The following is a 13,957-nucleotide window of genomic DNA, read 5'->3' as shown; positions in this document are numbered from 1 at the left end:
CTCCTCCGCCTTTACTGGTCTTGCTGGGCTACTCCTCCCCCCTGTGCCTCGAGTGATGCTGTGAAACCAGGTCAGGCTGATGAAGACTGCTGTGGGGCTGTGTACAGTAGCCAGGGAGGGAGGAGAGGGAGGAGTGGGAAGCAAGGGAGGAGGGGATGGGAGGGGGAGGCTGCTCTACGGAATGAGCCCATGGCTACTGTATATGCTGAGCTTTGGTGGTGGTGGTGATTCACAGCCCACGCTGCACCTAATGGGTGATTAACGTGCCTGGGGAACCGCAGAGATCACAACAGTAAATGAGCACGGGGGTTTCCTCTGTTTGGAGATCTGACTCAAGAAATCCCATTTGGGAGAGCGCCAACTGACCCAGTGTACAGAGGGGAAAATAAAGTGATCGCAGTAGTTAGCGCTTTAGTTTTTCTCAGCTATGTCTGGATACCGAGGTGGCTCAGTGGTTAGCAGTGTCACCTCACAGCAAGAAAAACCTTCATCTGATTCCAACCCCCAATCCCTCCTCCACAAACTCAACATGTTCTCTCTGCGGGTTTCTGCTGGTGTTCCAGTTTCCTTTCACAATCCAAACACTCAGGTTCAGATGGAGAAAAGACTAAATAGCCTGCAGGTATGACCCTGAATCTAAGTGTCTTTCTGTGTTAGCCCTCTGATGCACTGACAAGCTTGCCATTGTGCTTCCCTGCCTTCCGCCCAAGCTCAGACTGACTTCAGTCCTCCATAATTATGTGTATTACCAATGTGATGGTAAAGTAGAATGAATAAATTAATCAAAGTTTGGGACTGCTGGCTTACGGCGAGCTTATTTGCATGCACTGAAATACGCCTCTACTTATTAGAAGTGTGCTCACCTGTGCAGGGCTGAGACTCCCAGGCCTGGTCAGGGCAGAGCTGCAGGTTTTCAGGCTCCTGGGCCAACACGGCTCGTGAGCGGACCTGAACCGAACCAAAGTCTACGCCGGCCCCCTTGACACAGATGCTCACACATGGGCTCCAGTCGGACCACTCCATCAGGTAGCATTCACCTGTAGGGAGTGAAGAGACGTGTGGTTATGAAAACAATCGTTTCAGTCAAATAGTAAAAAACTGCCAGTTGGACAAAACAAGACATTTAAAGACTTGATGTAGTCTTTTCACTTTCTTTTTTACATTTTATGGACTAAACATTCAGGGCACCTATTATGCTTTTCTGTATTTTAATAGTTGGCTTCAGGGTATTTTAATTTCTTGGTTCTTGGTTATTCAAGGTCTGAGCCAGCCCAATGCTATGTTATGATTGGCTAGTCTGGGTCTGGGGGTGGGACTTTGCGAAGGGTCTATAGGCCCGTTTCCACTGAAGAAGTTCCTGGTACTATATGGGGGGCAGGAACTACTACAGGAACGTCCTCTTGCTCGGCCCTCTCAACCGCTGTGTCTCCACTGAGAGAGCGGAGTAGGAGGAAGGTTCCTGTAAAGTTACAGGCTCTGGATGTGACGTAATCGTTGCGCGACCATTTACCGGGGCGACGTAGGGACGCCATTAGCTGATAGCCCTTAGCGGTGTCTGTAATAACTCACTAAATGGCCTGTGAAAAAAAAAAAATTCCAGCGGATGTCTTAGTTACAACATGATTGAGCTAACTGGAGTAGTTTCATGTCGTATCTGACAACGGGAGGCTTTTAACAGATGACGTCCTGATGTTAGCCTGCTGTTAGCTGTCCCTGTCAGCTGCAGCCACTGATGCTTTCTAAACATCGTGATTTCCCAAAACTGAATAAATACCACACACAGCAACACAAAACTGCTTTGCTAGCTCAATCATGTTGTAACTAAGATATCTGCTGGAAAGAATATGTTTTTCACGGGCCATTTAGTGAGTTTTTTTTTACATGGCGGAGGAAGCTATATGAACGAGCTAATCCTCGTCTGCTGAATTTTAAAAATGCCGGCTATTTTGTTGCTTTCTGTTGACATCACATCCCTCCTTGAGTATATCCAATCAGCACCAAGTAATCCCCAAGCCCCACCCGGGAGTCTTTTGGGGCCGTTCTGAGTACCTACCCCGAGGCAGGGACTTGTTTAGCCCCCGTAAAAGTTCCGGAACTCTGTCCTTCGGGGGTGGTTCCTGCGGTGGAGACACGCACCAACAGCCCCAGCCCTGTAAAATTACCCCAAAGTTCCTGCGGTGGAAACGGGCCTTATAATGTCTGATGAATTGCACTTGTATTTTTAACTGTTTTTTTTTGTGAACCAACTGGAACTGAACTGTTGCCTAAATTGATAAAAATGCAAACATATAGAGAAAAAGAGAATTAACACTCAGCACTCCTGAGCCTTAAATCCTAAAATGTCTCACGCCATACTACAGAGTCAAGTGTGTGACTCAGAAGACAATCAGTTAGTTGCACAACAACCAAACGTATATATTCAGTTTAAATAAAGCATGTAGAAATTAAATTTTTACAAATCAAGCTACATCACTCTGGCATTTCATCACCTGCTCAGTGTGGATTTTCTTTTTTAAAATAACTGCTCAGTGTGGCTTTGAGCCATATCATAAATCTTTTAATTTCCTGTTAGCCAGTTTGAAGTCCCAGATCCTCGGGCAGGGTGGCCCTTCTGGCTCCTCCAGAGTTTAAGAATAAAATGTGACCAGGTTTTTTGCCATCAGGGCGCCGATTATTTGGAAAGACCTGCCTGCGGAGCTTCAGCTGACAGATTAAGTATTATATAAGAATTCACACCCAGATTTACTAAATAATAATTCTGTTATTTAATTTTAACCATTAATTCATTTGTATCTTCATTCTCTTGTATCTTTTTGTTTTTACTCATTTTTGTAGCTTTAAAGAACTGTTAAGCGCAACGCAAAAACTTCAGTGTGTGACCTGGTGGGAATCAGATTTTCAACTTTGGAAGAACTAGAGCAGTATTTTAGCTTTTCATCTATGGATGAGAACGGTGTAATCTGGGCGAGATGTTAAGGTATGCGGCAGAGATACGGAATATGTATTCAAATATCGCATCACGGTGGCTGAGATGCTTTGAAGAGTTTCAGGAGGAGGAAGGTGTAAGTGCGAGATGGAGGGCGGGTTGGTTTTGATCACAGCTGACAACTGCAGCTCATCAAACAGCAGGGGAAATAGAACATGGGTCAGGGGTGGCAGTGCATTAAAGTGTGTGCGTGCATGTGTGGATGCAACCTGCCAGAATTCCCAAGCTGTCCCTGGACCTGCACAAACAGCCCTTGAATTTCCTCCCAAATCACACTACGGTTCGTCCCTGCACAGAAAACGCTCTGTGCTTTTGATTGCTGTTTGATACATTGGCTCCTGCAGTTTGGCAAAAGGGGTTGGACTGACTTGTTATCTAGGGCAGCGTTTCTCAGTGTTTTCCATCTCAGGGACCAGCAGACATCTGATGAGGTTCTTTTTTCCCCCTCTTCTCCAAAATGAGAAATCCGCCAGTGGAAACACATGCCACACACTCTTAAAATATAAAATGAATTCAAACCGTGATACTTTTAAGTGAGTTGTGGGTTGAAAAGAGGAGAGCATTTTTTTCTCCTCTATATTTTAGAGAGATTGAATGATGAACGATCAATGATGAACCGAAATAGACACATAGCACTTTGGAAATGAACTCCACATTTGTATTTTGTCTTCTGGCAGAAGCAAGTAACAATAATTCTCCCTTCAGGGACCGCTGACATGGAAAATAACAGATTTATATTTAAGCTGCACTGTGTGAAAATACACCCTTCTTATCAGGCTGAATCATAAATTGGAGGTTCAGTTTTCCATCTTTTCTTATTGAAATGTTGTAGATTTGCCCTATTTACTCAAAGGAAACAGTGATGTTCACTTCTCTCGTGTGCAGCACAATGTCGTGAGTGCATCTTGAGAATATGAAGAGGATTCCTGTGGTTGTGAGAGGGGCAGTAAAAGTGATGGAGCTGCAGATCTGATGGACAGAGTCCAGCAGGTGTTGGGCAGAACTCACCTGTCTGTCTGCTCTCTTCTACCCTGCAAAGCTACATAAAACCCAGCAGCTGACAAGCCTCCGTCACAAAACCTGACAACAAGTCATCAGACCCAACCTTTGAAGTGATAATCCCATCTGTGAGATTCTCTCTCACTCTGTTTTTTCAGTGGGGGTTGGGGGTTGACATCCGTGTGCTAAGCTGATACTGTGCTGTTTTTGCACTGCAGAGCTGAAGCATCACCTGTCAATCAAGGTGGGGTCAACAGGCTACTGTGATGCCAACTGCCTTAGATAGAAGAGAATAGATAGAAGCTTCAGTAGACACAAATGTTACTGCTGCATTTGATAAAAACCCACTCCTTTTTCTTTAAGAGTAATTATTATTCTGGATTTGTCACTGTAAAAACCTGAAATACCCAAAAGTGGCTTATAAAACTACCACTACATGAGCAGTCTATACCCTAAACTATTTGTTGCTGCCATTTCATGCCCCATTTCTTTTGAATTTATTGTTATATTCAGCCTGCAAATATTTTTATTCTCCCCCCCTGTCTTTTATTTGAGAGAAAGCATTGTGTTTTCAGCAAGGCTGCAAAATCTGAACATAAAAAATATGTTTTGTCACCATTGTCGACATAAATACTTTAGCTATGACCAGCAGCACTCTGATCTGAAATAAAGGCTGACTCGGAACACAGACTTCCTGTCTCATCTGCACAGAGCGAGCTGTCCAGGAATTCAGTCTCAAGTTAGTTACTACTCCTCTAAACATGCTGAGAGATATATACGTCTTTTCTTACAGCAGTAACTCAGAGTGAGATTCAGATTCTGTATACAACATTAATTAAAATACACTATACTATTAATAGTTCAACAATATAAAATCTACCACAAATTACACATTTAAAAAGCTCCAAAAATGTCCCCTGGGATCTATATATATAAATCAACAGGTGATTTCCTTCTTTTAGTAAAATCCTAAATGATTGAGTTGTTTTTTTTTTCCACCTGGACCTTTATGCTCTGCCATTTCTCCTCTAATCATCACGCTGTAACCTGTGACAGGCTGTTGTGATACCACAACTATCACACATTCACATATATGGAGTTTTTTGTCGAGCTGTGAGCGTCACGTAGGTTTACATTACCAAAGGTTTATGACAAAATCACTTGACAACACCGACTCCAGTGTGCACACGGCGAGAGAGGAGAGGGAGAGACGCTGTGCTGCTGCCAGAGGAGCCGCTGAATGAGTTCCCTCTGAGCTGTAACTCACTAAAAGAGTCTGAGAAGTCCGGGACTGTTCATAAAACATTCAGGACGCCACAGTTTATTCCACACTACTGAAGCTGCTCCTCTTTTTGGAACCACCACAGAGTCGGTAATAATTTCGCTTTCAGTCATGGTTGTTGTTGCCATGGGTAACAGTATGACGTCATTATGTCAACAAGTTGAAATACTGTGAGTATCACAATATGAATTTTTCATATAATATTAAAAATTATACCAGAATTATCTTGAACCAGATGATACGGCACACCCCTAGCTAACAAACACTGCCCTGGATATTAACCAGCAGCTCGCATGGTAAACTCAATAAAGTACATTTCTACATCACAACAACACCATACTGCAGGTAATTAGGAGTCTGGTGTTTAGAGTTTCTCTTCTCAACACAACTTTTGTTCTTGTTCACTTATTTTTTCCAGTTGCTGTACAGTACTTTGCCACATTCTGTTTGGTGCTACACTACTGTCATTAGTTGGAGTTCCATCCAAATGAAGCTCAAATTTTGGCTAAATTTTCAGAAAATCCTCAAAACAAAATTCAAATTTTTGTGCTTTTCCATCCACTACTGTTATGCTAATACTTTGAGTTGGTTCATCAACATAAGCAGTAGCAGGCTCAGTTCTCCAGTCATTATACCACTGCGGAAGAGAAGGACATGATGAGATTCTGTAATTAAAAAAGCGCCAGTCAAACCTCAAATGAAGGCAAACAACGGATGTGTTAAAAGCCATCCAGAGAGGTCGAGGAAAGCTTGCAGTGGTCTGTGAAATGATGGTACAACATCATTTATTTGCTGAATCGGTTTCCAATGAACTTTATTAGTAACCTTTTATCAATACACAAACTGGTGTTTTTCCATTCAGGTTTTTTTATGAAGCAGAGGTGGATGGAAATGCACCTAGTGAAACTGAACACATCCTTGATATTTTATATCAACAGCTGACAAGGAAAAGAAAGGGTGGTGACCCCTGAGCTGCTGAAAGTTCTTTAATTTGTGTAGAAAGTGAATGACAAAACTGCACAGTCAAACTGACTGTAATTTATTGGTAAGCAAGAATATTTCTGTTAAAAAGAAAAACACAGCTCAAAAGATCATTAAGTATGATGTGAAGTTATCGAGACAGCGTGTAAACGTGGCAGCTGAGTTCGAGTCAACACCAAATATCATCAACAGATCAGATTAACAGGGAGATGTGTTTCGAAAATATGATGAAATATATTTAGCAGTGTGGGGAAAGTTATGAATTAAAGTGTGATAATTTCTGCAGTTGCGCTAAATAAAGAATTTAGAGTAAGTTGAATCACTGTCATGTTATATTAATCAGTGACACAGAGCAGCAGACATTTGGTCGGGCAGTTAACTGAAGAGGCAGTCTGATACATGTTGGATTTTAAGATTTCTACTTCATGTGGAGGGAGCAGAAGTTACATTAGACTAAACTGCCAGACGGCAATAAACCCCTCAAGAACTTCCAGTAATTAAATAAAACTGTGCATCTGTGTACTGTATAATGTTTCACAGCTTTTGCTTTGCATGGTCATATATCATGTAAATCACAACAGATGTCAAGCTCACCATAAAGACAGTGTCGAGACCTAATCACTCACCGAAATGAAAAAGTCATCCTGTGCAGGTCGATCGTGCACTAACACTGCCAGGTTGGAGGGTTTGTTACCCGCTGTGGCTACCCATGCTGAAAATGTGTGCACACATGGCACACTAACAAGCTCTGGGTGGAAGCATCAACCACATGGCAGCAGTCTTGCTTTTGGTTTTTGTTCCACCTGAGACTGCTGAACACAATGCATGTATAGTTTGGACAGCATGTATCACAAAAGGCTTTAAAATTCACATGTAATACAAAACTAAGTACAAACTGGAAGTCGTAATTAACCTGAACAGGCTGAACAGTGTATGTCCAATCACAGCAGGTCTGTCCAACTTCTCTGCACATGTTGAGGGGGAGCACATGGAGCGATACTTGGCATCCAAGGTGTTTAGATGGTGCCGTCTTTTTTTAATTGCCTTTGCAAAACCAAACACTGTGTAGTATTTACCTGATGTGTGGCAGCAGGTCCTAGACAGCTCAGAGTAGCGTTAGTGGCTCTGTCTGGCTCTTAATTGGATTTGGGGAAGTTTACACTTCGGTCAACTTTACACAAGATAACATTACAAAACAAATCATTTGCAAAAACAAATCGATATGTCTTCGTCCTAAAAGCTTTTCCTATCTAAAGGTGTGAACACATTGTTTGGGCATATAAACAAGTCTGTACGCTAAGCAGACAAACAGGGTTATTTTAGAATTAAACAAATGTCTACTTTTATATTCTTCTTTTCTGCTTTTTATCACCCTGACTCCGACATGCAGCTTTAGCCTCAGTCTGAGCCTAAATCTCGAGCTTCCTACTACCTGAACTTTGCTTCTACTCTTTAAATTCCCTTTTTCTACTGTCACATTTTTCCTGTGTGGTACAGTACGGCTCTACTTTGCTCGACTAGTTCCTTTCGATTTTCCATTAGGAATAGCTGTGGATAGTACCTGGTGCTTTTTTGGTAACACCCCGGTCCAGGTTCCAAGTGAGGTGAACCAATGGTAGAAGGTGAGGTCAGAGCACTGCAGACCACTGATTGGTCAGAGAGATGATCACTAGCACGACGTGGAACCTCCTGCACAAATCTCCCATTAAATAGCCAAGCTACTATCAATGGCAACTGCAATTTTTTATTGATTCAACCCAGATTTTAAAAAACTGCAGCTAGCACAACCAGGCAACACACTATGGTGTACAACTTTAGAGGTGCAGGCGTTCCTCTGTTCCCAAAATGCATGTTAAGGTGAGCTTTGCTAACATCTCAGCCCATGAGTGAATGTTCATACTTTATACAACATTTTTTATTGGTTTTATGAAAATGAGAAGAGGCTAGCTTTATTTCTGAAGCCTGGAAAAATAGGCAAACTACACCGAATAACACACACAAGTATGAAGGCATACAGAATATATAATTCATGTTTTCCTGTAATCTGAATATTTTGTCTCACACTTGTACACATGGGAATTGATAGTCTGTCTTGTAAGAATGCTTGGATATCTACTGATACCAGGTACTACATATATATGATATCAGAATACAGAGGCTCATTTGAGTAGATTTTTGTTGTTGGAGATAATTTCGTCCATCTATGTCAATATATTTTAGCACTATTTACATGTACATATTTTCAGTTTAACATCATGATGGTCAACTTGAGAATTTATCAGCACTCAAATCATTTGAGAGTCTGCAGGGAAGTCAGTGCCAGCAGTACAAGGAGTAAAAATCTAAGTGTATCTCTACAAATCAGTGATCACAGAAAAAATAAAAAAAATCATCTCTGTTTGAAGTTACAGTTAGGTGTGAGGTCTGCTGCAGGTTAAATCTTGGGGTTAAGGCAAAGATTAGGGTAATAAACAACTCTGCAGGTTACGGTTTTGCTAGCTTATCCAAAAAGTGACTTGACAACCCAATGCGATCAGATGAGAACACACAGCAGGCAACACTGTGTGACGTAGGAGGCAAGACACCGCCCCTGGGTGAAATACCAAGGTGTTAGGAGTCCCGAACCATGCAGTGGGAGTGCAGCATATGACATGTGCCGTACTAACTTACTTATCTTGAGTACACAGAGTACAGAGGTGCACCTTGTTTCAAACGTGCCTATAATCAACGCTGAAAACACTTCTTCAATCTGTTCTCTCAATCAACATCTCCCTTCAGATGTGAGATGAATAAATGCATAAAATCTACACTTTACTGTCATTTACAGCACAGCAGATTGTTATTCGGTGAGGTTGTCGCTCAGCTTGCCATCTTGTCTTTTGTATAAGCCCTCAGGGTTACTGTTATCTCGCCCACACAGATTATTGATTGCACCCCCTTTTTCCTGTTTTTTCTTCTTTTTGTAAATCTGTGTGTGTGTGTGTGTGTGCGTGTGTGTGTGTGTGTGTGTGTTTTAATCACTTTGCTTCTGCGTTTCTAAACTGTACAAATGGAATAAATTGAACTGAAGGGGTCACAGTTTCCATTTAGATTCGCCTCTCGGTCTATTTCGCTGAAAGAGCAGGTGGTCCAAATAGTTTGTGTCTTCCTCGTGAAACAGAAAATAGTTCCTGACAGCAGTGCCTCTGGCTTGGCAAGGCACTTCGACATAAAACAACTAACAGTGCTGGCTGGTGGGAGGCCTGTGAAGAATCATTCTCTGACCGCTGCACTAGTGTTTTACACTCCTCATGTGAGACTGCTCTCTGTGAGAGGAAAAGACGGGGGTGTTGATGTACATCTGATCCTTCGTGGTATGAACTGGGGACAGACACCAAGCAAACTGGAAGACAACTGGAGGTAAATAGGAGACTAAAATCTGCACGTAGAGAGCAGTGGAGACTCACTAGCTCGGCAGAGGAGAGCAGAGGGCCCTCTGAGTTGCTACAGGCATTGAATTACAGTACCCACCAGTGAACTTAGCTCGCATAAAACGACACAGTTAAACAAAGCACCTGCTTTAATGTAGTCCATTTATTCTGGCTCCAGGTAAGTTGCTACCTCTCACTTCAGAGGTCATGAATAGATACTGAGTGCTATTGGTTAGAGACAATAAAATCTACCCTGTAACACAAGTATTTTTAGTGGCTGCTTTGCGATATAAATCAAACTGCTGACAAGTGTTGACTGTTTTATGCATTGCAAAGTGACTTCTGTGTTCTGCTGGTTGATCCTGAGAGCAGTTCTGCAATGCAAAACAGTGCTGTGATGGATTATTTTTTTCACTTAGACTTTTGTTTAGAGCTCAAACCTACTGCTTTAATAGTTAAGATTTGACTTCTTAAAAATCAGTCTGATGCTCATGGCTCCACTGAACTCTCCAGTGTAGGAACGTTGTGTTCAGTGTGTGCGCTGGTAATCTCTACAGAAATGATGGGAGTACAATTTCATATTAACCTGAAGACCAGGGGTGGAAAGAGTAATTGTTTCATATGGGAAAACAGAAACTAGACTCTGAGATTTGACTACATCGATGCACAAACACAGACTGTTAGCAACTAATGCTTCCTCTAACAGGCCTCTAACCCCTCAAGGATACTGAGGCCATGTGCTGTTTTATTTACAGGGACACGCAGCGTTATTGAAAATACCAATTTCAGAGGGAGGACACTGAACAAGGGACTGATGTAAACAACACTGAGTCAGAGGCATTTGAGTGAAAAATCTGCCTTCTTACGGGCTGGCTAAAAAGATATTCTGCTGTGTATCACTGTCATTGTTCATTATTAGAGTATTCAAGTACTGTGTTTAAGTACAATTTTCAGGTACTTGTACTCTACTTGAGTATTTCCATTTTATGCTACTTTACACTGCTACTCTTCCACAGGCCTGAGGCAAATATTGCATTTTATTCTTCACTACATTTATTTGACAGCTTTGGTTGCAAGTTACTTTGCAGATTCTGATTAATAACACATCATAAAATCAACTAATAAATGATGACGTAGTATTAAAGATTAAGTACTTATAATGATCTCAACCTTTACCATGAATGCATCAGTAATTATAATCCAGTAATATAATACATATTATTCTGATCTGGGCCGTTCTGCGCAAAAGGTTCCTTTACTATTCTTAGTTTAACAGGGTGTCTACAGCTGTCAGACACTTCAGCCCAGTTCAGACCAAAGATTCGTGAAGAGACAAAACCATTTAAGAACGCTGCATAAAAAAGCTGCAGTGGTGTGAACTGGCCGGTCTGAGCTCGACTCAAGCCGGCTGATGGTGTCACTTGTAACTCAGCTGGTCAAATCGCCGGCGGCTGGTTTTAGAATGTAAAGCATGGCGTCTGTTTCTACAGCCAATCACTCTGTAGTGAAGTCCCCTTGTGAAGTCAAAATGGCTGCAGACGATGTGTTCACTTGCTGCGGTGGGTGCTCCATCCCCGCCAAGTCCTCCGTTTACGTTCTCACAGTGTGCCGGTGTTGGATGGCGAGTTGCTGCTGCTGCTCGCTGTATGTGCTTATGCCCTCACACACATTCTCATTGACTAATTGGTACTGCTTATTTATGTTATTGTAGCATATTTACTATGAATACAGTCCATCTGATGCTCATTTTATGATTTTAACCGTTTCATCACTACAAATGCAGCTGTAGTCAGTATCTCACTATCACTATCCTCATTCATATTTTAAGAAGCTACAAATTATATTCAGCCACAAAATGAGCATGAAAAGCTGCATGTTGCAGAACGGTGCATTGTAAGTAGTTGCACGTTTCAACTCGTCTGGTCGTGAATCTTTGGTCTGAACAGGGCTTTAAATGTAATTGTTTTAAAGCCTAATATTTATCAAACTGAATTTAAGACATTTTAAGACTGTTTGAGGACCTGCAGAAATTGTCTTCAAGCACATCTTGATGTCAATACTTAGATACCTAAGTAAGATTTTGAATGCAGGACTTTTCCTTGCATCTCTAAACTGTGCTATTAATAATTTTACTAAGGTAAAAGAGAGCTTCTTTCACCACTGACTATTGCTTGTGTGACAGAAGATGTTCTTTTTTGGGAACTTTTCTGATTAAGTATTTGATGTAAAGACTGAAGAAATAATTGAATCATCTTGGTCTTACTTTTATTATAAAGAATAATGTTATTAAATAAAAAATAATGACTTAATCCCAACAAATGTATATATTATCTAGTATTATTTTTGTATCAGATTATGGATTGTGTATCTGGATACAAATTGGATAGAGACATACACAACCCCACCATATACATATTCACCAACGCTATGACAGTGATATACAGGCGGCAAAAACATCCTTAGTGCATCAATAAAGATTCTACACTATCCTCTGTCTGGACATGACTTTGTAAGGTTGTTAATGCAGCACAGGAAGATCAAAATTACTATATTGTGGTGTGTTGGGGCTAATGGGTGGAGTTCCTCAGCATGCTGCATATTTAAGGCCAAAAGCCAGTGTTTAAATGTGTTCTAAATCGCTCACATTACCTTTTACGCAGTGATTAATGTTTATGCATTTCACAATGCTTGTAATGGGTTACAGTTAATGCTGTGGTAAAAGACATACTGCACCATGAATATAAGTTGTATATGCTGTTAGTGACCTCCTGCCTGCATTGATATTGGTGAGTCCAGTGAGTAGGTGTGCTACAGTCAAATAAAGAGCACTTCCTGGTTAAGAGGTCGTCTCTCTGCTGCCTTCTTGTCGACAAGAAACCCCAGCTTGCTACAATATCTCATGAGCATTGTTGTTACCTGGGCAGGGAAGGATGCAGGCCTCCTTCAGGTAGATCTGCTTCTCTCCATCGATGGCCAGCTCCAGGCTGCTGCACAGCTCCTCGTCCACCAAGCTGCCCTCACCGTCGCTGGAGCCGTCCGACACGAAGCAGGACAGGTTTCTGTAGCGAATGCCGTGTCCACACACCACGTTCTGACAGGAACACCACAGAAGAAGCAGGATGATGAGTTACTACAGTGAAACAGGGCAGTTACATAAACCTACAGCGACTGAGTGACAGCTTAATACTGGTAAATTATAGCTATGGCTGCTAATTTTGTCCACCAGCCACTTTAATTGATGGCTTTAGGTAGAATTAAGGCTGCCACTAATAAAAATGTATGCACAAATTACAATAAACACAGTGATAAAAATAATAATGTAGTTTGAAAGTATATATTTTTGTTATTAATGTGTGCTGCCTTTTACAAAGTGCATATAAACATAAACTGTGTAAAATATTAATGACACTTTAAAGCGCTTTAAAATCGCAGTCTGCAGCTGACAGGCACGTCCGCCCCAACATTTACTGTAGGAAAAAGCTTAATCAGGAGAATGCTGTTGATGTTCTGTAAATCCTGTTGAATTTAAAGTGGAAACAGACAATGTAACTTTCCCCCTCCTACTGTTTAGTAAGAGGCATTATTGTTGCTGCTGTTGTTGAAAAGAAAACACATCACTTTATGCGGAGCCTTGCAAATGATCACAAATAAATGAATAAAATCTGGGTTTCAATTATAAATATCAACACACTCAGTTTTAACATTTACACACAGTAATAAATTAAGGTAGAACTGGTGAATGGTGAAAAAATGGGAGAGTAAAAACACTGTCATCTTAAAATCAACCCCAAGAAACAAAACTGAAACTAAATCTTACACTGTCGGCTTGTTAACACGGCAGCTCCGAAGACATCACTGAGGTGAGTCAAGGTAAATTACTATCAGAATGAAGTTCATTTACTTGTAATGCAATAGACTGGCACATTTATTACACAACTATGCCAGGTTACTAACATAGTTAAGTAGGGGTACTGAAAGCTATCTGGTTGCACAATTGTTGTTGCTTTTCCTTTGTACTGTACATTCAGGCTTTATCCTCCCAGGAGATTGTATCTGGAGGCTAACAGAACTGCATAGCAAAAGCAAGTGGGGTGGGTATTGTTTAAAAAATTATGATATCAATACCAGTACCCTTAAAATGATACTGATACCAAGAGAGTATTTCATCTGGTGTGGCACAGGCAGAATTTTGAACGTCCAGGCAGCAGCTCGGCACGCAGAACTGCCAACTCTGTCAAATACACTGTGCTCGACCTCACCACAGGCTGTATGGGTTGTAGCTGCTGTGGGAGTGTGAGC

General features: G+C 41.4%; 1 protein-coding gene across 1 annotated transcript in view; it reads right to left on the bottom strand.

Annotated features, from left to right (window-relative positions):
* Positions 1–13,957, bottom strand: part of thsd7ab (thrombospondin, type I, domain containing 7Ab) — a 245,121-nt gene that overhangs the window by 32,773 nt on the left and 198,391 nt on the right. The window contains exons 23-24 of the mRNA XM_033640340.2: positions 12,575–12,749; positions 864–1,037 (exon numbers count right to left, since the gene is read on the bottom strand). Of these exons, the coding sequence (XP_033496231.2) occupies positions 864–1,037; positions 12,575–12,749 (349 nt within the window). The remainder of the gene's footprint in view (positions 1–863; positions 1,038–12,574; positions 12,750–13,957) is intronic.

The sequence above is a fragment of the Epinephelus lanceolatus genome, chromosome 10, assembly GCF_041903045.1.
Source record: "Epinephelus lanceolatus isolate andai-2023 chromosome 10, ASM4190304v1, whole genome shotgun sequence".
Taxonomy (NCBI): Eukaryota; Metazoa; Chordata; class Actinopteri; order Perciformes; family Serranidae; genus Epinephelus; species Epinephelus lanceolatus.
Note: the sequence above shows the minus strand (reverse complement) of the source record. Positions and strands in the feature narration are given on the sequence as shown.